The 22,808-nt window shown below is 47.6% G+C and overlaps 1 protein-coding gene across 7 annotated transcripts in view; it reads left to right on the forward strand.

The window, feature by feature from the left end:
- Positions 1 to 22,808, forward strand: part of LOC130296747 (phosphatidylinositol 4,5-bisphosphate 3-kinase catalytic subunit delta isoform-like) — a 113,428-nt gene that overhangs the window by 26,008 nt on the left and 64,612 nt on the right. For all 7 annotated transcript variants that reach the window (XM_056548627.1, XM_056548624.1, XM_056548626.1 and 4 more), the window contains 8 exons: positions 3,357 to 3,536; positions 3,615 to 3,749; positions 9,491 to 9,592; positions 16,849 to 17,052; positions 17,126 to 17,222; positions 20,163 to 20,290; positions 21,502 to 21,552; positions 22,607 to 22,657. In XM_056548627.1, the coding sequence (XP_056404602.1) occupies positions 3,357 to 3,536; positions 3,615 to 3,749; positions 9,491 to 9,592; positions 16,849 to 17,052; positions 17,126 to 17,222; positions 20,163 to 20,290; positions 21,502 to 21,552; positions 22,607 to 22,657 (948 nt within the window). The remainder of the gene's footprint in view (positions 1 to 3,356; positions 3,537 to 3,614; positions 3,750 to 9,490; positions 9,593 to 16,848; positions 17,053 to 17,125; positions 17,223 to 20,162; positions 20,291 to 21,501; positions 21,553 to 22,606; positions 22,658 to 22,808) is intronic.

Consider the following 22,808-nt stretch of genomic DNA (forward strand, 5'->3'; position numbering starts at 1 on the left):
CACACACATACACATACACACAGTACATAAACACACCATAATACATACATACACACACCATAATACACCATACATACAGTACACACACATCATACATACACCATATATACAGTACATACACACACATCATACATACACTATACATACAGTACATACACACACATCATACATACACTATACATACAGTACATACACACACATCATACATACTCTATACATACAGTACGTACACACATCATACATACACCATACATACAGTACATACACACACACATCATATACATACAGTACATACACACACATCATACATATACCATACATACAGTACATACACACACATCATACATACACCATACATACAGTACATACACACACATCATTCATACATACAGTACATACACACACAAACATCATACATACAGTACATACACACACCATACATACAGTACATGCACACACATCATACATACACCATACATACAGTACATACACACACATCATACATACAGTACATACACACACCATACATACAGTACATACACACACATCATACATACACCATAAATACAGTACATACACACACATCATACATACACCATACATAAAGTACATACACACACATCATACATACACCATACATACAGTACATACACACACATCATACATACACCATAAATACAGTACATACACACACATCATACATACACCATACATACAGTACATACACACACATCATACATACACCATACATACAGTACATACACACACATCATACATACAGTACATACACACACATCATACACACATCATGCATACACCATACATACAGTACATACACACACATCATACATACACCATACATACAGTACATACACACACATCATACATACACCATACATACAGTACATACACACACATCATACATGCACCATACATACAGTACATACACACACATCATTCATACATACAGTACATACACACATCATTTATACATCATACATACAGTACATACACACACACATCATACATACACCATACATACAGTACATACACACACATCATACATACAGTACATACACACACATCATACACACATCATACATACACCATACATACAGTACATACACACATCATACATACAGTACATATACACACATCATACATACACCATACATGCAGTACATACACACACATCATATATACACCATACATACAGTACATACACACACATCATACATGCACCATACATACAGTACATACACACACATCATACATACAGTACATACACACACCATACATACAGTACATACACACACATCATACATACAGTACATACACACACCATACATACAGTACATACACACACATCATACATACACCATACATAAAGTACATACACACACATCATACATACACCATACATACAGTACATACACACACATCATACATACACCATAAATACAGTACATACACACACATCATACATACACCATACATACAGTACATACACACACACACATCATACATACACCATACATACAGTACATACACACACATCATACATACAGTACATACACACACATCATACACACATCATACATACACCATACATACAGTACATACACACACATCATACACACAGTACATATACACACATCATACATACACCATACATACAGTACATACACACACATCATACATACACCATACATACAGTACATACACACACATCATACATGCACCATACATACAGTACATACACACGCATCATTCATACATACAGTACATACACACATCATTTATACATCATACATACAGTACATACACACACACATCATACGTACACCATACATACAGTACATACACACACATCATACATACAGTACATACACACACATCATACACACATCATACATACACCATACATACAGTACATACACACACATCATACATACAGTACATATACACACATCATACATACACCATACATGCAGTACATACACACACATCATATATACACCATACATACAGTACATACACACACATCATACATGCACCATACATACAGTACATACACACACATCATTCATACATCATACATACAGTACATACACACACATCATACATGCACCATACATACAGTACATACACACACATCATTCATACATCATACATACAGTACATACACACATCATTTATACATCATACATACAGTACATACACACACACATCATACATACGCACTTTGCCTCTGGACCAAAAATATAACCTCCCCCTCCGGACCCGAAATCAACACGTACCCCCCCAGTCCCCCCTCTGGACCAGAAATTAACACTGACCACCAACCCCGCCACCCCCCACCTCTCCGGACCAGAAATTAACACCGATAACCAACCAAATGTCATAGCCCCGCCCTCCTCACCATTTGAGAACCTTAAAGGGGTACTCTGCCCCTAGACATCTTATCCCCTATCCAAAGGATAGGGGATAAGATGTCTGATCGCGGTGGTCCCGCCGCTGGGGACCCCTGCGATCTCCCTGCTGCACCCGGCATTTGTTTAGAGTGCTGGGCGAAGCGCCGGAGCCTGATGACATCATGGCCCCTCCCATAGACTTGCATTGAGAGGTGGGGCCATGATGTCACAAGCGGGAAGCGGCCGTGACATCATGAGCCCCCGGCTCTGAACCCGACGCTCTAAACAAACGCCGGGTGCAGCAGGGAGATCGTGGGGGTCCAGTCCATCCTTTGGATAGGGGATAAGATGTCTAGGGGCGGAGTACTCCTTTAATGTGTTTATTTTCCTATAGACAGAGCCATATGAAGACTTGGTCTTTGGCAGGGCCAATTGTGCTTCTAAGTGACACCCTTGATTTTAGCCCAAAATCTCCTACAAGACAAAAACATGTCTATTTGTGGTGTGTATGACCTGGTACGTCATGAGGTTGCAAGTAGTAAAGAAAACAAAACCTATATAAACGTGGGATCTCTGTTATGATACTGACTGGCACAATAAAGATAAGATGTCGGTTTTACTGCAGAGAGAATTTGTAGAAACTAAACCCCATAAAAAAAAAATTTTAAGTTTAACTCACAAGTGTAAATTAATGAAAGTCACTTATAGACTTGTATTGAGGGGCGGGGCATGACACCATGAGGGGGCGGGGCTCTGATGTCACGAGCTCCCGTCTCCACCGTTTGGAACAGTTTGTTCCAAACGCTGAGCAGCGGAGTACCCCTTTAAGAAGATATGTAATGATGAGAAGTCCGAGTCCAGAGCACTCGGGGAGAGATAATTCTGCGGCTCCACCATATTGACTTCTACTCTGTAAATCATTGTCTTCTTTCTCCATCTTAGGAGATCCAGACTATTGGCTTTGATCCTACAAGATTCCCCATGGACCTGATCGGGGTGACACTACAAAATAGACCCACCACCTCAGGCAAATTGACCAAGATGCGGTCAGATGCTTTTGTATTAAAAGTGACGGGTATGGATGACTACCTGCACGGGGAACGCTCACTCTTCAGGTTTAAGGTGAAATAGTGTTTTACGTTATATTCGGGGAGTAAGATGTCTGAGAAGAATGGGAATAAGGTTTCTTTTCCTTTGCAGTACATCAGTGAGTGCATGAGGTATGGGATCACTCCTCACCTGACCATTACCCCATTGGCCTTTGTGACCCATCGAGAGAACGTCCGTGATCTGGGCTCAAGCCTTAGTCTCCTTCGTCTAAATCCGAACCTAGAGGTGAGAACCTAGAGTTGCTTTATCTTTACCACCATGGAGTCTTGTAGGCCTCTCTAACACATGCATGACATAAGGGATCAATGCAGCAACTACGTTACAGGAGCATTGACTTCTCTCAAAGACAGGAGTCCCTGCTCCGTTATCCTGAGGGGGTGAAGCATACATGTCCCTGCTCCGGTATGCTGAGGGGTGAAGCATACATTGTAGCACTCGGCCCAGTGACCGTGTCCAGCCTTCCGGGGGTAAGTGGTGATGCTGTATATTTGGCCGCTCACTCATCAAGAGGGACATAGATGTACACAACAAGGATATAATTCTACCACTGTACAGATCACTGGTCAGACCACACATGGAATACTGTGTACAGTACTGGTCAGACCACACATGGAATACTGTGTACAGTACTGGTCAGACCACACATGGAATACTGTGTACAGTACTGGTCAGACCACACATGGAATACTGTGTACAGTACTGGTCAGACCACACATGAAATACTGTGTACAGTACTGGTCAGACCACACATGGAATACTGTGTACAGTACTGGTCAGACCTCACATAGAATACTGTGTACAGTACTGGTCAGACCACACATGGAATACTGTGTACAGTACTGGTCAGACCACACATGGAATACTGTGTACAGTACTGGTCAGACCACACATAGAATACTGTGTACAGTACTGTCAGACCACACATGGAATACTGTGTACACTACTGGTCAGACCACACATGGAATACTGTGTACAGTACTGGTCAGACCACACATGGAATACTGAGTACACTACTGGTCAGACCACACATGGAATACTGTGTACAGTACTGGTCAGACCACACATGGAATACTGTGCACAGTACTGGTCAGACCACATGTGGAATACTGTGTATAGTACTGATCAGACCACACATAGAATACTATGTACAGTACTGGCCAGACCACATATGGAATACTGAGTACACTACTGGTCAGACCACATGTGGAATACTGTGTACAGTACTGGTCAGACCACACATAGAATACTATGTACAGTACTGGCCAGACCACATATGGAATACTGAGTACACTACTGGTCAGACCACATGTGGAATACTGTGTACAGTACTGGTCAGACCACACATAGAATACTATGTACAGTACTGGCCAGACCACACATGGAATAATGAGTACACTACTGGTCAGACCACATGTGGAATACTGTGTACAGTACTGGTCAGACCATACATTGAATACTGTGTAGAGTACTGGCCAGACCACACATGGAACACTGTGTACAGTACTGTTCAGACCACTCGTGGAATACTGTGTACACTACTGATCAGACCACACATGGGATACTGTGTACAGTACTGGTCAGACCACACATGGAATACTGTGTACAGTACTGGTCAGACCACACATGGAATACTGTGTACAGTACTGGTCAGATCACACATGGAATACTGTGTACAGTACTGGTCAGACCACACATGGAATACTGTGTACAGTACTGGTCAGACCACACATGGAATACTGTGTACAGTACTGGTCAGACCACACATGGAATACTGTGTACAGTACTGGTCAGACCACACATGGAATACTGTGTACAGTACTGGTCAGACCGCACATGGAATACTGTGTACAGTACTGGTCATACCACACATGGAATACTGTGTACAGTACTGGGCACCAGTGTACAAGAAAGATATAGTGGAACTGGAGAGGGTTCAAAGATGGGCAACCAGAGTAATACGGGGAATGGGAGGACTACAGTACCCAGAAAGATTATCAGAATTAGGGTTATTTAGTTTAGAAAAAAGAAGGCTTAGGGGGCGACCTAATAACTATGTATAAATATATCAGGGGACAGTACAGAGATCTCTCCATGATCTATTTATACCCAGGACTGTATATATAACAAGAGAGCATCCTCTACGTCTAGAGGAAAGAAGGTTTCTACACCAGCACAGACGGGGGTTCTTTACTGTAAGAGCAGTGAGACTGTGGAACTCTCTGCCAGAGGAGGTGGTCATGGGGAACTCTGTAAAAGAGTCCAGGAGGAGGGGCCTGGATACATTTATGTAGAGTAATAACATTACAGGTTATGTATACTAGATCTATAGGGACAGAACGTTCATCCAGGGATTTATTCTGATGCCATATTGCAGTCGGGAAGGAATTTCTTCCCCTAGTTTGGGGCAATTGGCATCCTTTCCATGGGGTGATTTACTGTCCTCTTAAAGCAACAAAGTAGGGACACAATAGAGATATAGGTTGAACATCAGGGGCGCTGGTCTTTTTTATTTATGTGTTTACAATAGCAAGAAAGACACCATTAGGATAGACCTGGAGCTTATCCAGAGTAATAAGAAAACTGATCAGGACTGAGCAGAATTAGAGTGGAACAGGGTCAAGACTGACCCAGACCAGGACTAGGCAGGCTTAAAAGTGAGCAGACTAAGTAGGATTGGGACTGAGTGGGATGGGGAGGGAACAGGAACGAAAGGGAGCAGAATCGGGAGGGAGCAGAAACAGGAGAGAGCAGAATCAGGAGGGAGCAGGAACGAGAGAGCGGAATCCGGAGAGAGCAGGAATGAGAGAGCGGAATCAGGGGGGAGCAGAAACAGGATAGAGCAAAATCAGGAGAGAGCAGGAGCGGGAGTGAGCGGAATCAGAAGGGAGCAGGAACGAGAGAGCGGAATCAGAAGGGAGCAGGAACGAGAGAGAGCGGAATCAGGAGAAAGCAGAAACAGAAGAGAGCAGAATCAGGAGGGAGCAGGAATGAAAGAGCGGAATCAGGAGGGAGCAGGAAGGAGAGGGAGCAGAATCGGGAGGGAGCAGAAACAGGAGAGAGCGGAATCAGGATGGAGCAGGAACGGGAGTGAGCGGAATCGGGAGGGAGCAGAAACAGGAGAGAGCAAAATCAGGAGGGAGCAGGAACGGGAGGGAGCGGAATCGGGAGGGAGCAGAAACAGTAGAAAGCGGAATCAGGAGGGAGCAGGAACGAGAGAGAGCGGAATCAGGAGGGAGCAGAAATGAGAGAGCGGAATCAGGAGGGAGCAGGAACGAGAGGGAGCAGAATCGGGAGGGAGCAGACACAGGAGTGAGCGGAATCAGGAGGGAGCAGGAACGAAAGAGCGGAATCAGGAGAGAGCAGGAATGAGAGAGCGGAATCAGGAGGGAGCAGAAACAGGAGAGAGCAAAATCAGGAGAGAGCAGGAACGGGAGTGAGCCGAATCAGGAGGGAGCAGGAACGAGAGAGCGGAATCAGGAGAGAGCAGGAATGATAGAGTGGAATCAGGAAGGAGCAGAAACAGGAGAGAGCAAAATCAGGAGAGAGCAGGAACGGGAGTGAGCGGAATCAGGAGGGAGCAGGAATGAGAGAGCGGAATCAGGAGGGAGCAGGAACGAGAGGGAGCAGAATCGGGAGGGAGCAGACACAGGAGTGAGCGGAATCAGGAGGGAGCAGGAACGAAAGAGCGGAATCAGGAAAGAGCAGGAATGAGAGAGCGGAATCAGGAGGGAGCAGAAACAGGAGAGAGCAAAATCAGGAGAGAGCAGGAACGGGAGTGAGCGGAATCAGGAGGGAGCAGGAACGAGAGAGCGGAATCAGGAGAGAGCAGGAATGATAGAGTGGAATCAGGAAGGAGCCGAAACAGGAGAGAGCAAAATCAGGAGAGAGCAGGAACGGGAGGGAGCGGAATCAGGAGGGAGCAGAAACAGGAGAAAGCGGAATCAGGAGGGAGCAGGAACGAGAGAGAGCGGAATCAGGAGGGAGCAGGAACGAGAGGGACCAGAGTCGGGAGGGAGCAGAAACAGGAGAGAGCGAAATCAGGAGGGAGCAGGAACGGGAGTGAGCGGAATCAGGAGGGAGCAGGAATGAGAGAGCGGAATCAGGAGGGAGCCGAAACAGGAGAGAGCAAAATCAGGAGGGAGCAGGAACGGGAGTGAGCAGAATCGGGAGGGAGCAGAAACAGGAGAGAGCAAAATCAGGAGGGAGCAGGAACGGGAGTGAGCGGAATTGGGAGGGAGCAGAAACAGGTGAAAGCGGAATCAGGAGGGAGCAGGAACGAGAGAGAGCGGAATCAGGAGGGAGCAGGAATGAGAGAGCGGAATCAGGAGGGAGCAGGAACGAGAGGGAGCAGAATCGGGAGGGAGCAGACACAGGAGTGAGCGGAATCAGGAGGGAGCAGAAACGAGAGAGCGGAATCAGGAGAGAGCAGGAATGAGAGAGCGGAATCAGGAGGGAGCAGAAACAGGAGAGAGCAAAATCAGGAGAGAGCAGGAACGGGAGTGAGCGGAATCAGGAGGGAGCAGGAACGAGAGAGCGGAATCAGGAGAGAGCAGGAATAATAGAGTGGAATCAGGAGGGAGCAGAAACAGGTGAGAGCAAAATCAGAAGAGAGCAGGAAAGGGAGTCAGCGGAATCAGGAGGGAGCAGAAACAGGAGAGAGCAAAATCAGGAGGGAGCAGGAACGGGAGGGAGCGGAATCGGGAGGGAGCAGAAACAGGAGAAAGCGGAATCAGGAGGGAGCAGAAACGAGAGAGAGAGCAGAATCAGGAGGGAGCAGGAACGAGAGGGAGCAGAATCGGGAGGGAGCATAAACAGCAGAGAGCGGAATTAGGAGGGAGCAGGAACGAGAGAGCAGAATCAGGAGAGAGCAGGAATGAGAGAGCGGAATCAGGAGGGAGCAGAAACAGGAGAGAGCAAAATCAGGAGAGAGCAGGAACAGGAGTGAGCGGAATCAGGAGGGAGCAGGAACGAGAGAGCGGAATCAGGAGGGAGCCGAAACAGGAGAGAGCAAAATCAGGAGAGAGCAGGAACGGGAGTGAGCGGAATCAGGAGGGAGCAGGAATGAGAGAGCGGAATCAGGAGGGAGCCGAAACAGTAGAGAGCAAAATCAGGAGGGAGCAGGAACGGGAGTGAGCGGAATCGGGAGGGAGCAGAAACAGGAGAGAGCAAAATCAGGAGAGAGCAGGAACGGGAGTGATCGGAATCAGGAGGGAGCAGGAACGAGAGAGCAGAATCAGGAGAGAGCAGGAATGAGAGAGCGGAATCAGGAGGGAGCAGAAACAGGAGAGAGCAAAATCAGGAGGGAGCAGAAACGGGAGTGAGCGGAATCGGGAGGGAACAGAAACAGGAGAAAGCGGAATCAGGAGGGAGCAGAAACGAGAGAGAGCGGAATCAGGAGGGAGCAGGAACGAGAGAGCGAAATCGGGAGGGAGCGGAATCGGGAGGGAGCAGAAACAGGAGAGAGTGGAATTGGGAGGAAACAGGAAGGGGAGAGAGCAGGAACTGGAGTGAGTGGAATTGGGAGGGAGCAGGAACGGGAAGGAGCGGAATCGGGAGGGAGCAGGAATGGGAGGGAGTGGGATGGGGAAGGAGCAGGAACTCTGGGCCAGTAAGTAGCAGGGGGAAGAGCTCAGCAGCTGGAATCCAAAGGGTTTCTGCTTTAAACCCCAGAGGAGCATTACATCTTGACTATGGAGGTACCTGTACATTTTATACTTGGTTATATTAGAATTGGACAACTAAGTAAATGTAATGACTGAATCATCATTCTGTTCCATAGTTGTGATATATTTGTTGGATTTTTCTAGAACGTCTTAAGCAGCCTGACCATTGGCCATTGTTACCTGAGGATGCAGCAGTTTCAGTGATGATTAAGCGTCATTCCCTGATCCTGCGCTGGTGGTCCCAGTATTTCTCTCCATATTGTCTGTACTGTCTGATTGGTGCTCGTACTCTCCTTTCTGAAGGATATGGTGATCTCAGGACGGACATCTCTATGGGACCTGAAGCGGCCATTCATGATCCAGATTACTGAGGGGTCCAATGTGACTTTAGCAGAAGGTTGTAAGGTACGTGGTAGGAGATGTGCCATCTAAGGCCATGTTCACACATAGGTGAAGATTTAGGAAACTATCTAAAAGATAAACTCTTTGTTGCCTATAGCAACCGTTCAGCTTTTATTTCTTATAGTGCTCTTCAGGTATGAAAGCTGTGAGGTGGTTGGTTACTGTTTTCGTTTAGACAGTTTTTTGGCTATTTGAAGCTCTCCTATAAATTTTTTGAGTTTTTTTGGAACATTTTACAGGCATTTATGCAAATCATCTTGCAGTTGCTCACAATTTTCAAGTGTTTGAAGCATTTACGTGAAGAAAAAAAACACCAAAATGTGCACATAAATTATTCGTTTTCCCAGTTATTGCACATTTTCTAAATGTTTGTGGCACATTGTCAACTGTATTATCTTCCAAATAAATACCATGCACAATTTTTTAGGCCCATAATATTTAAATAATTAACTGTGAATTGTCCAGCATTTCCCCATTGAATTCAGTGGGGACAAATGGACATATGTGGTGTACTACTGGGCTGATGCACGGTTTGTGACGCCAGTGTAGCGTTAACCACCACACTGGGCCAAGCACTGGGGACAATAACGACCACAGATGCCGGGTTACGGAAAACTAGATGTGGTAATCCTTTACAGTACAGATCAGAGAAGGGGAAATGCAGAGTAACCCTGGAGAGCCTTTTGCCTTGCAGGGACTTTTGGTACTTTTACTTGAGTTGCCTGAGGCTTTCTATCTCCTGCTATCCGAGACTTCCAGACTGGACCTGTGCAATCGGGTTCTTGTAGATGTGCGGTTACTGACTTTGTTACTTTTCCCTGCAGGTCTCCTACATTTTACCACAGACTTCTCCTAACTCCTCTCCACACTGTACCTCAGCTTAACTGACTAATTCCTCCCCCTACTCATCAGGATCACATGGTTTACTCTGCATTAGCTTCCTTAAAAGCACAATAACACTGTTAACCATTTACATAAACTTGAATCACAAAATAACATAACACAATATACCCTGGAGTAGTAAGCCCAGAACAGAAATGCAAACAGTTCCTGAGGCAACGTTAACCTGACAGGACAACATCATGTACTGGGTCACCGCACATAAACCGGACATATTTTGAGGTGTAAAATTTTTATTTGCCAGTGTTTTTTTTTTAGGTGAGAAACATTAAAAAAAGACTTAAGAATTGCAAGCAAACATCTTGTTACGCCGAGCGCTCCGGGTCCCCGCTCCTCCCCGGAGCGCTCGCTTCACTCCCTCCGCTGCAGCGCTCCGGTCACGTCCTCTGACCCGGGGCGCTGCGATCCTGCTGCCAGCCGGGATGCGATTCGCGATGCGGGTAGCGCCCGCTCGCGATGCGCACCCCGGCTCCCCTACCTGACTCGCTCCCCGTCTGTTCTGTCCCGGCGCGCGCGGCCCCGCTCCCTAGGGCGCGCGCGCGCCGGGTCTCTGCGATTTAAAGGGCCACTGCGCCGCTGATTGGCGCAGTGGTTCCAATTAGGGTTTTCACCTGTGCACTTCCCTATATTACCTCACTTCCCTTGCACTCCCTTGCCGGATCTTGTTGCCTTAGTGCCAGTGAAAGCGTTCCTTGTGTGTTCCTTGCCTGTGTTTCCAGACCTTCTGCCGTTGCCCCTGACTACGATCCTTGCTGCCTGCCCCGACCTTCTGCTACGTCCGACCTTGCTTCTGCCTACTCCCTTGTACCGCGCCTATCTTCAGCAGCCAGAGAGGTGAGCCGTTGCTAGTGGATACGACCTGGTCACTACCGCCGCAGCAAGACCATCCCGCTTTGCGGCGGGCTCTGGTGAAAACCAGTAGTGGCTTAGAACCGGTCCACTAGCACGGTCCACGCCAATCCCTCTCTGGCACAGAGGGTCCACTACCTGCCAGCCGGCATCGTGACAGTAGATCCGGCCATGGATCCCGCTGAAGTTCCTCTGCCAGTTGTCGCTGACCTCACCACGGTGGTCGCCCAGCAGTCACAACAGATAGCGCAACAAGGCCAACAGCTGTCTCAACTGACCGTTATGCTACAACAGTTGCTACCACAGCTTCAGCAGTCATCTCCTCCGCCAGCTCCTGCACCTCCTCCGCAGCGAGTGGCCGCTCCTGGGATACGCTTATCCTTGCCGGATAAATTTGATGGGGACTCTAAGTTTTGCCGTGGCTTTCTTTCCCAATGTTCCCTGCATCTGGAGATGATGTCGGACCTGTTTCCCACTGAAAGGTCTAAGGTGGCTTTCGTAGTCAGTCTTCTGTCCGGAAAAGCCCTGTCATGGGCCACACCGCTCTGGGACCGCAATGACCCCGTCACTGCCTCTGTACACTCCTTCTTCTCGGAAATCCGAAGTGTCTTTGAGGAACCTGCCCGAGCCTCTTCTGCTGAGACTGCCCTGTTGAACCTGGTCCAGGGTAATTCTTCCGTTGGCGAGTATGCCGTACAATTCCGTACACTTGCTTCAGAATTGTCCTGGAATAATGAGGCCCTCTGCGCGACCTTCAAAAAAGGCCTATCCAGCAACATTAAAGATGTTCTGGCCGCACGAGAAATTCCTGCTAATCTACATGAACTTATTCACCTAGCCACTCGCATTGACATGCGTTTTTCTGAAAGGCGTCAGGAACTCCGCCAAGATATGGACTCTGTTCGCACGAGGCGTTTCGTCTCCTCGGCTCCTCTCTCCTCTGGTCCCCTGCAATCTGTTCCTGTGCCTCCCGCCGTGGAGGCTATGCAGGTCGACCGGTCTCGCCTGACACCTCAAGAGAGGACACGACGCCGTATGGAGAACCTCTGCCTGTACTGTGCTAGTACCGAACACTTCCTGAGGGATTGTCCTATCCGTCCTCCCCGCCTGGAAAGACGTACGCTGACTCCGCACAAAGGTGAGACAGTCCTTGATGTCTACTCTGCTTCTCCACGTCTTACTGTGCCTGTGCGGATGTCTGCCTCTGCCTTCTCCTTCTCTACAGTGGCCTTCTTGGACTCTGGATCTGCAGGAAATTTTATTTTGGCCTCTCTCGTCAACAGGTTCAACATCCCAGTGACCAGTCTCGCCAGACCCCTCTACATCAATTGTGTAAATAATGAAAGATTGGACTGTACCATACGTTTCCGCACGGAGCCCCTTCTTATGAGCATCGGATCTCATCATGAGAGGATTGAACTTTTGGTCCTCCCCAATTGCACCTCGGAGATTCTCCTTGGACTTCCCTGGCTTCAACTTCATTCCCCAACCCTGGATTGGTCCACTGGGGAGATCAAGAGTTGGGGGTCCTCTTGTTCCAAGAACTGTCTAAAACCGGTTCCCAGTAACCCTTGCCGTAACTCTGTGGTTCCTCCAGTAACCGGTCTCCCTAAGGCCTATATGGACTTCGCGGATGTTTTCTGCAAAAAACAAGCTGAGACTCTACCTCCTCACAGGCCTTATGATTGCCCTATCGACCTCCTCCCGGGTACCACTCCACCCCGGGGCAGAATTTATCCTCTCTCTGCCCCAGAGACTCTTGCCATGTCCGAATACGTCCAGGAGAATCTAAAAAAGGGCTTTATCCGTAAATCCTCCTCTCCTGCCGGAGCCGGATTTTTCTTTGTGTCCAAAAAAGATGGCTCCCTACGTCCTTGCATTGACTACCGCGGTCTTAATAAAATCACGGTTAAGAACCGCTACCCCTTACCCCTCATCTCTGAACTCTTTGATCGCCTCCAAGGTGCCCACATCTTCACTAAATTGGACTTAAGAGGCGCCTATAACCTCATCCGCATCAGAGAGGGGGACGAGTGGAAAACGGCATTTAACACCAGAGATGGACACTTTGAGTATCTGGTCATGCCCTTTGGACTGTGCAATGCCCCTGCCGTCTTCCAAGACTTTGTCAATGAAATTTTTCGTGATCTGTTATACTCCTGTGTTGTGGTATATCTGGACGATATCCTAATTTTTTCTGCCAATCTAGAAGAACACCGCCAGCATGTCCGTATGGTTCTTCAGAGACTTCGTGACAACCAACTCTATGCCAAAATTGAGAAATGTCTGTTTGAATGCCAATCTCTTCCTTTTCTAGGATATTTGGTCTCTGGCCAGGGACTACAGATGGATCCAGACAAACTCTCTGCCGTCTTAAATTGGCCACGCCCCTCCGGACTCCGTGCTATCCAACGCTTTTTGGGGTTCGCCAATTATTACAGGCAATTTATTCCACATTTTTCTACCATTGTGGCTCCTATCGTGGCTTTAACCAAGAAAAATGCTGATCCCAAGTCCTGGCCTCCTCAAGCAGAAGACTCCTTTAAACGACTCAAGTCTGCCTTTTCTTCGGCTCCCGTGCTCTCCAGGCCTGACCCTTCCAAACCCTTCCTATTGGAGGTTGATGCCTCCTCAGTAGGAGCTGGAGCTGTTCTTCTACAAAAAAATCCTTCCGGGCATGCTGTCACTTGTGGTTTTTTCTCTAGGACCTTCTCTCCAGCGGAGAGGAACTACTCCATCGGGGATCGAGAGCTTCTAGCCATTAAATTAGCACTTGAGGAATGGAGGCATCTGCTGGAGGGATCAAGATTTCCTGTTATTATCTACACCGACCACAAGAACCTCTCCTACCTCCAGTCGGCCCAACGGCTGAATCCTCGCCAGGCCCGGTGGTCTCTGTTCTTTGCCCGATTTAATTTTGAGATTCACTTTCGTCCTGCCGATAAGAACATTAGGGCCGATGCTCTCTCTCGTTCCTCGGATGCCTCAGAAGTTGATCTCCCTCCGCAACACATCATTCCACCTGACTGCCTGATCTCCACTTCTCCTGCCTCCATCAGGCAGACTCCTCCAGGAAAGACCTTTGTTTCTCCACGCCAACGCCTCGGAATCCTCAAATGGGGTCACTCCTCCCATCTCGCAGGTCATGCGGGCATCAAGAAATCTGTGCAACTCATCTCCCGCTTCTATTGGTGGCCGACTCTGGAGACGGATGTTGGGGACTTTGTGCGAGCCTGCACTATCTGTGCCCGGGATAAGACTCCTCGCCAGAAGCCCGCTGGTTTTCTTCATCCTCTGCCTGTCCCCGAACAGCCTTGGTCTCTGATTGGTATGGATTTTATTACTGATTTACCCCCTTCCCGTGGCAACACCGTTATTTGGGTGGTCGTTGATCGATTCTCCAAAATGGCACATTTCATCCCTCTTCCTGGTCTTCCTTCTGCGCCTCAGTTGGCTAAACAATTTTTTGTACACATTTTTCGTCTTCACGGGTTGCCTACGCAGATTGTCTCGGATAGAGGGGTCCAATTCGTGTCTAAATTCTGGAGGGCTCTCTGTAAACAACTCAAGATTAAATTAAATTTTTCCTCTGCATATCATCCCCAGTCCAATGGACAAGTAGAAAGAATTAACCAGATCCTGGGTGATTATTTGCGACATTTTGTTTCCTCCCGCCAGGATGACTGGGCAGATCTCCTTCCATGGGCCGAATTTTCGTATAACTTCAGGGTCTCTGAATCTTCCTCCAAATCCCCATTTTTCGTGGTGTACGGCCGTCACCCTCTTCCCCCCCTCCCTACCCCCTTGCCCTCTGGTCTGCCCGCTGTGGATGAAATTTCTCGTGACCTTTCCATTATATGGAGAGAGACCCAAAATTCTCTCTTACAGGCTTCTTCACGCATGAAGAGGTTCGCGGATAAGAAAAGAAGAGCTCCCCCCGTTTTTTCCCCTGGAGACAAGGTATGGCTCTCCGCTAAATATGTCCGCTTCCGTGTCCCTAGCTACAAGTTGGGACCACGCTATCTTGGTCCTTTCAAAATTTTGTGTCAAATTAATCCTGTCTCTTATAAACTTCTTCTTCCTCCTTCTCTTCGTATCCCTAATGCCTTTCACGTCTCTCTTCTCAAACCACTCATCCTCAACCGTTTTTCTCCCAAATCTGTTCCTCCCACTCCTGTTTCCGGCTCCTCGGACGTCTTCTCGGTCAAGGAAATTTTGGCTGCCAAAAAGGTCAGAGGGAAAAATTTTTTTTTAGTAGACTGGGAGGGTTGTGGTCCTGAAGAGAGATCCTGGGAACCTGAGGACAACATCCTTGACAAAAGTCTGCTCCTCAGGTTCTCAGGCTCCAAGAAGAGGGGGAGACCCAAGGGGGGGGGTACTGTTACGCCGAGCGCTCCGGGTCCCCGCTCCTCCCCGGAGCGCTCGCTTCACTCCCTCCGCTGCAGCGCTCCGGTCACGTCCTCTGACCCGGGGCGCTGCGATCCTGCTGCCAGCCGGGATGCGATTCGCGATGCGGGTAGCGCCCGCTCGCGATGCGCACCCCGGCTCCCCTACCTGACTCGCTCCCCGTCTGTTCTGTCCCGGCGCGCGCGGCCCCGCTCCCTAGGGCGCGCGCGCGCCGGGTCTCTGCGATTTAAAGGGCCACTGCGCCGCTGATTGGCGCAGTGGTTCCAATTAGGGTTTTCACCTGTGCACTTCCCTATATTACCTCACTTCCCTTGCACTCCCTTGCCGGATCTTGTTGCCTTAGTGCCAGTGAAAGCGTTCCTTGTGTGTTCCTTGCCTGTGTTTCCAGACCTTCTGCCGTTGCCCCTGACTACGATCCTTGCTGCCTGCCCCGACCTTCTGCTACGTCCGACCTTGCTTCTGCCTACTCCCTTGTACCGCGCCTATCTTCAGCAGCCAGAGAGGTGAGCCGTTGCTAGTGGATACGACCTGGTCACTACCGCCGCAGCAAGACCATCCCGCTTTGCGGCGGGCTCTGGTGAAAACCAGTAGTGGCTTAGAACCGGTCCACTAGCACGGTCCACGCCAATCCCTCTCTGGCACAGAGGGTCCACTACCTGCCAGCCGGCATCGTGACACATCTATTATGCATTAAAAAAAAAACCTTGTAAAACACAAAAGAAAAAGAAACACTCCGTGAAACGTAATAGTTTCTTAGAATGTTAAAATAGTATCCACACAGCTAGGACTAACATAGGACTGACGCGTTTCGGTCATGTGGACTTTAAAGGGGTACTCCGCTGCTTAGCGTTTGGAACAAACGGTTCTGAACGCTGGAGCCGGCTCCGGGAGCTCGTGACGTCATAGCCCTGCCCCCTCATGACATCACAACCCGCCCCCTCAATGTAAGTCTATGGGAGGGGGCGTGACGGCCGTCACGCCCCCTCCCTTAGACTTACATTGAGGGGGCGAGCTCCTGGCTCCAGCGTTCGGAACAGTTTGTTAATCATAGAACCCCTTTAATCATAGAACATAGCCTAACAAGGATTGGTATTGTGGTTCAGGTGATGGTTCGGGCCGGTCTCTTCCATGGACACGACCCCCTCTGTCAGTACGTGGAGACCACCGAAGTGAACGCTTCCTCTCATCCAGTGTGGCAGCAGAATCTGCAATGTGACATAGACGTGTGTGATCTCCCCCGTATGACGCGCCTCTGCCTCTCCCTCTGCTCCATTCATGGGGATGGAGTTTTTGTGACTAGGAGAAAGGTTGGTGCCCACTCAGTCAGGTTGGACCGTCTCTCCCCGGCCGGATGATCTTCTATACGTTGTATCTGTACAGGTGGCCCCTATAGCCTGGGTGAACATGATGGTGTTTGATCACAGCCACAAGCTGAATAGCGGCCATCAGAGCCTGACCCTGTGGTCTCCACCTCCAGGTATGAATCGCCTTCATCAGGGGGGTGGTGGGTGCACTTTATATGGGGGTGTATGTCTTTATTGTATTTAGGGGTGTGGCTGCACTTTATATGGGGGTGTATGTCTTTATTGTATTTAGGGGTGTGGCTGCACTTTATATGGGGGTGTATGTCTTTATTGTATTTAGGGGTGTGGCTGCACTTTATATAGGGGTGTATGTCTTTATTGTATTTAGGGGTGTGGCTGCACTTTATATGGGGGTTGTGTCTTTATTGTATATAGGGATGTGACCTCATTGTATATGGGATGTGACCTCATTGTATATGGGATGTGGCCTCATTGTATATGGAGATGTGACCTCATTGTTTATGGGATGCGGCCTCATTGTATATGGAATGTGACCTCATTGTATATGGGATGTGACCTCATTGTATATGGGATGTGACCTCATTGTATATGGGATGTGACCTCATTGTATATGGATGTGCCCTCATTGTATATGGATGTGACCTCATTGTATATGGGATGTGACCTCATTGTATATGGGATGTGACCTCATTGTATATGGGATGTGAACTCATTGTATATGGAGATGTGACCTCATTGTATATGGGATGTGACCTCATTGTATATGGGATGTGACCTCATTGTATATAGGGATGTGACCTCATTGTATATGGGATGTGACCTCATTGTATATGGATGTGCCCTCATTGTATATGGATGTGACCTCATTGTATATGGGATGTGACCTCATTGTATATGGGATGTGACCTCATTGTATATGGGATGTGAACTCATTGTATATGGAGATGTGACCTCATTGTATATGGGATGTGACCTCATTGTATATGGGATGTGACCTCATTGTATACGGGATGTGACCTCATTGTATATGGGATGTGACCTCATTGTATATGGGATGTGACCTCATTGTATATGGGATGTGACCTCATTGTATATGGGATGTGGCCTCATTGTATATGGAGATGTGACCTCATTGTTTATGGGATGTGGCCTCATTGTATATGGAATGTGACCTCATTGTATATGGGATGTGACCTCATTGTATATGGGATGTGACCTCATTGTATATGGGATGTGACCTCATTGTATATGGATGTGACCTCATTGTATATGGGATGTGACCACATTGTATATGGGATGTGACCTCATTGTATATGGGATGTGACCACATTGTATATGGGATGTGAACTCATTGTATATGGAGATGTGACCTCATTGTATATGGGATGTGACCTCATTGTATATGGGATGTGACCTCATTGTATATGGGATGTGACCTCATTGTATATGGGATGTGACCTCATTGTATATGGGATGTGAACTCATTGTATATGGAGATGTGACCTCACTGTATATGGGATGTGACCTCATTGTAAATGGGATGTGACCTCATTGTATATGGGATGTGACCTCATTGTATATGGGATGTGACCTCATTGTATATGGGATGTGACCTCATTGTATATGGGATGTGACCTCATTGTATATGGGATGTGGCCTCATTGTATATGGAGATGTGACCTCATTGTTTATGGGATGTGGCCTCATTGTATATGGAATGTGACCTCATTGGATATGGGATGTGACCTCATTGTATATGGGATGTGACCTCATTGTATATGGGATGTGACCTCATTGTATATGGATGTGACCTCATTGTATATGGGATGTGACCACATTGTATATGGGATGTGAACTCATTGTATATGGAGATGTGACCTCATTGTATATGGGATGTGACCTCATTGTATATGGGATGTGACCACATTGTATATGGGATGTGAACTCATTGTATATGGAGATGTGACCTCATTGTATATGGGATGTGACCTCATTGTATATGGGATGTGACCTCATTGTATATGGGATGTGACCTCATTGTATATGGGATGTGACCTCATTGTATATGGGATGTGGATGCACTTTATATAGGGATGTGACCTCATTGTATATGGGATGTGACCTCATTGTATATAGGGATGTGACCTCATTGTATGTGGGATGTGACCTCATTGTATATGGGATGTGACCTCATTGTATATGGGATGTGACCTCATTGTTTATGGAGATGTGACCTCATTGTATATGGGATGTGACCTCATTGTATATGGTATGTGACCTCATTGTATATGGAGATGTGACCTTATTGTATATGGATGTGACCTTATTGTATATGGATGTGACCACATTGTATATGGGATGTGACCTCATTGTAAATGGGATGTGACCTCATTGTATATAGGGATGTGACCTCATTGTATATGGGATGTGACCACATTGTATATGGGATGTGACCTCATTGTATATGGGATGTGACCTCATTGTATATAGGGATGTGACCTCATTGTATATAGGGATGTGACCTCATTGTATATGGGATGTGACCTCATTGTATATGGGATGTGACCTCATTGTATATGGGATGTGACCTCATTGTATATGGATGTGACCTCATTGTATATGGATGTGACCTCATTGTATATGGGATGGGATCATTCATTTAGGTTTCCCACCACGTTTATAAATATTATTAGACAAGTATGTATTATACCTTCCTCATATTCTTCATGTACCTCCATGAAGTTCCCTCGGCGACAATGCTTCATGGCTGCGGAATATAATACTGGCCCCATAATGTCCTTATCTGAGGCCCCTATATCATGGCGGACCACCACTAGTCTAGACCTCCGAGCAGACACAGTAAAGGATTCCCCTGACAATGTCCATGAGATGTATGAGCAGAATCCATAGTGATCTTGGTTGATGTCCTCTACGACCCAGAGGAGCAGAGTGTATGGCGCCATGTTTGTGCAGCGTGAAGTATGGGGGATGAAGAGATGAGACGTCTACAGATGGGAGGAATAGGCCTTCAGGGTGACACCATCTTAGTCGGTTACCTTTGATATATTTATGTATTTTCTCTTTCCCCCTAGATACTATAGAAGACTCATTGAATCCCACTGGATCTGTAGGCCGTAATCCTGATCCCAATGGCGCGACACTAAAAGTGTGCATTCTATCTGAGTCACCCGATCCTGTCTATTACCCCTCGATAGAAGAGGTAAATAATCTCTATCTTTACATGGGGGATGTGGTTATCTATCTATCTGGGCCCCATCTCTTCATCATCACATTTAGTGGTCTCATTCAGTCCCATTGCCTCATGGGTATTATATCCAGCCCCGACCAATGCCGTCTGCTGTACAAATATTAGGAAAAGAATGAGCCGTTGTGTCTATAGAGATCACTCAGCTCCATGGTGGTCCTGTAATAGGGCGACCCCGCTGCAGCAAGACATTTCTTCTCTCCTAGATCGTCCCCCATGACCTGTCAGTGGTATTATTAAAGGGGTACTCCGCTGCTCAGCGTTTGGAACAAACTGTTCCGAACACTGGAGCCGGCGCCGGGAGCTCGTGACGTCATAGTCCCGCCCCTCATTGTGCCACGCCCCGCCCCTCAATGCAAGTCTATGGGAGGGGGCGTGGCGGCCGCCACGCCCCCTCCCATAGACTTGCATTGAGGGGGCAGGGCGTGATGTAATGAGGGGCGGGACTAGGATCCAGCGTTCGGAACAGTTTGTTCCAAACGCTGAGCAGCGGAGTACCCCTTTAAGGTAGAGTAGCCGCATGTTAACAGCGCTGTGTACTGACCTGACATCATTCTGATGATGTATAATGTATAATGGTCATTCTCCCTCCATTTTCCAATAATTTCCAACAAGGATTCCTATGTGGATTCTAGATAGTAAGAAACCGACTCAAAGGTCAAATCTGAGTTTTTTTTTTTAACCTAACTGAGGACACGCCCCTAACCGAGGAAACGCCCTAACCAGGGACACGCCCCTAACCGAGGACACACCCCTAACCAAGGACATGCCCCTAACCGAGGACACACCCCTAACTGAGGACATGCCCCTAACCGAGGACACACCCCCAACCGAGTGCACGCCCCCTTTTCTCAAACCCTAATATGAATTGTTCGGTCCGTCGGCTTCATTCTGATTTTCTGGCGCAAAATTGTGTCCAACAAACTGAGGGGGGAAAAAAGTGTCGGTTTCACTATAAATCCCCAGGGGTATTTTTCTGTATTTCATTGGTATTTTATTTATTTTTCCATCCATTTTTTTTAAGTCTAGTTACGTTGACACACTGTGAAATGCTGATGGTGTCCCCTCCATAATATGTTTTACCTCACATCTGTATTACACCGCTATATCCGTATGCTTGGGGTGGAACCGGTTTTGGGTGTTTTTTTTTTTCTTCTGTTTTTCAGATAATAAAGTTGGGAAAAAGCAACACAGCAAAGAAAGTGTCGTTTGAAGAGGTAGATATCTCACAATATATATTTACATATATATATATATATATATATATATATATATGTATTTATGATAGAGTGTTGGGGCTGCAGCTGGGGATTGTCATGGGAGAGGGGGGGCCAAACGCTCCATCAGCCAACAGCGGTCTCGCTCCATCCCTCCATACACATGCATGGCTCAGCTGAGCGTTCACATGTTCTCAATAGAGAGAGGAGGGGAAAGCTGCCGCCAGGCTTCACAAACTCCTCTAGTGGTGACTGATCTATCCTAGAACAGACGGTTCTGGCAGGTGAAGTCTTCATGCCCAATCATTTTCTCTCCCGATAGAAGTGAAGCCCCCGTACACATTATTCGGCCATTTCTGCCAATAATGGATTCCACCAGATTATTTCTCGTGTGTATGGGGCCTTAAAGGGCTACTCCCGTGCCCCAGCCTTCTAAACATCCGGATCAGAAGGCTTGGCGCAGTGGCTGCGGTGTGACTTCAAGACCAGGCCCCCTCGTGCCGTCATGCCACGCCCCCTCCATTGATGTCTATGGGAGGGGGCGTGACAACGTCACGCCCCCTCCCATACACATCAATGGAGGGGGCGTGGTGCGACGTTCAGGACAGGACACGGGAGTAGCCCTTTACAAGGGTACTCCACCGGCCAGCATTCGGAACATTTCATCTCGAACACTGTGTGCGCGCTCTGGGGGTCGGCCACACCCCCTTGTGTCATCACGTCACGCCCTCTCAATGCAAGTCTATGGGAGGGGTGTGGTGGCCGACTCGCCCCTCCCATAGACTTACATTGAGGGTGTGGCCTGACATCCTGACATCACAAGGGGGCGTGGTCAGCACATACAGAGCTCGCGGAACTAAATGTTCCGAACGCTGGCCAGTGGAGTACCCCTTTAAGGGGTTTCTGTCATGTTGCCCACACATGGTAAAAGTTTTGATGGCACCGAGTCTCAATCCTGATCGAAAAAGGTCGGATCTGCCACTTGGAGAGTGAAGCGCATTGTCACATGAAACTATAAACCCAATCCTGTTTTGTATATATTTTTGTCTTTCAGGTAGTAAAGTTGGGGAAACACGGCGGAGTCTGCAGTTTGTTGCCTGAAGAGGTAGTGACCCCAAAACATTTCCATATACAGTGGGGCAAAAAAGTATTTAGTCAGCCACCAATTGTGAGAGTTCATCATAGGTTATAACCTCAACTATGAGAGACAGAATGAGAAAAAAATCCATAAAATCCCATTGTCTGATTTTTTATAG

The sequence above is a fragment of the Hyla sarda genome, chromosome 12, assembly GCF_029499605.1.
Source record: "Hyla sarda isolate aHylSar1 chromosome 12, aHylSar1.hap1, whole genome shotgun sequence".
NCBI classification, from domain to species: domain Eukaryota; kingdom Metazoa; phylum Chordata; class Amphibia; order Anura; family Hylidae; genus Hyla; species Hyla sarda.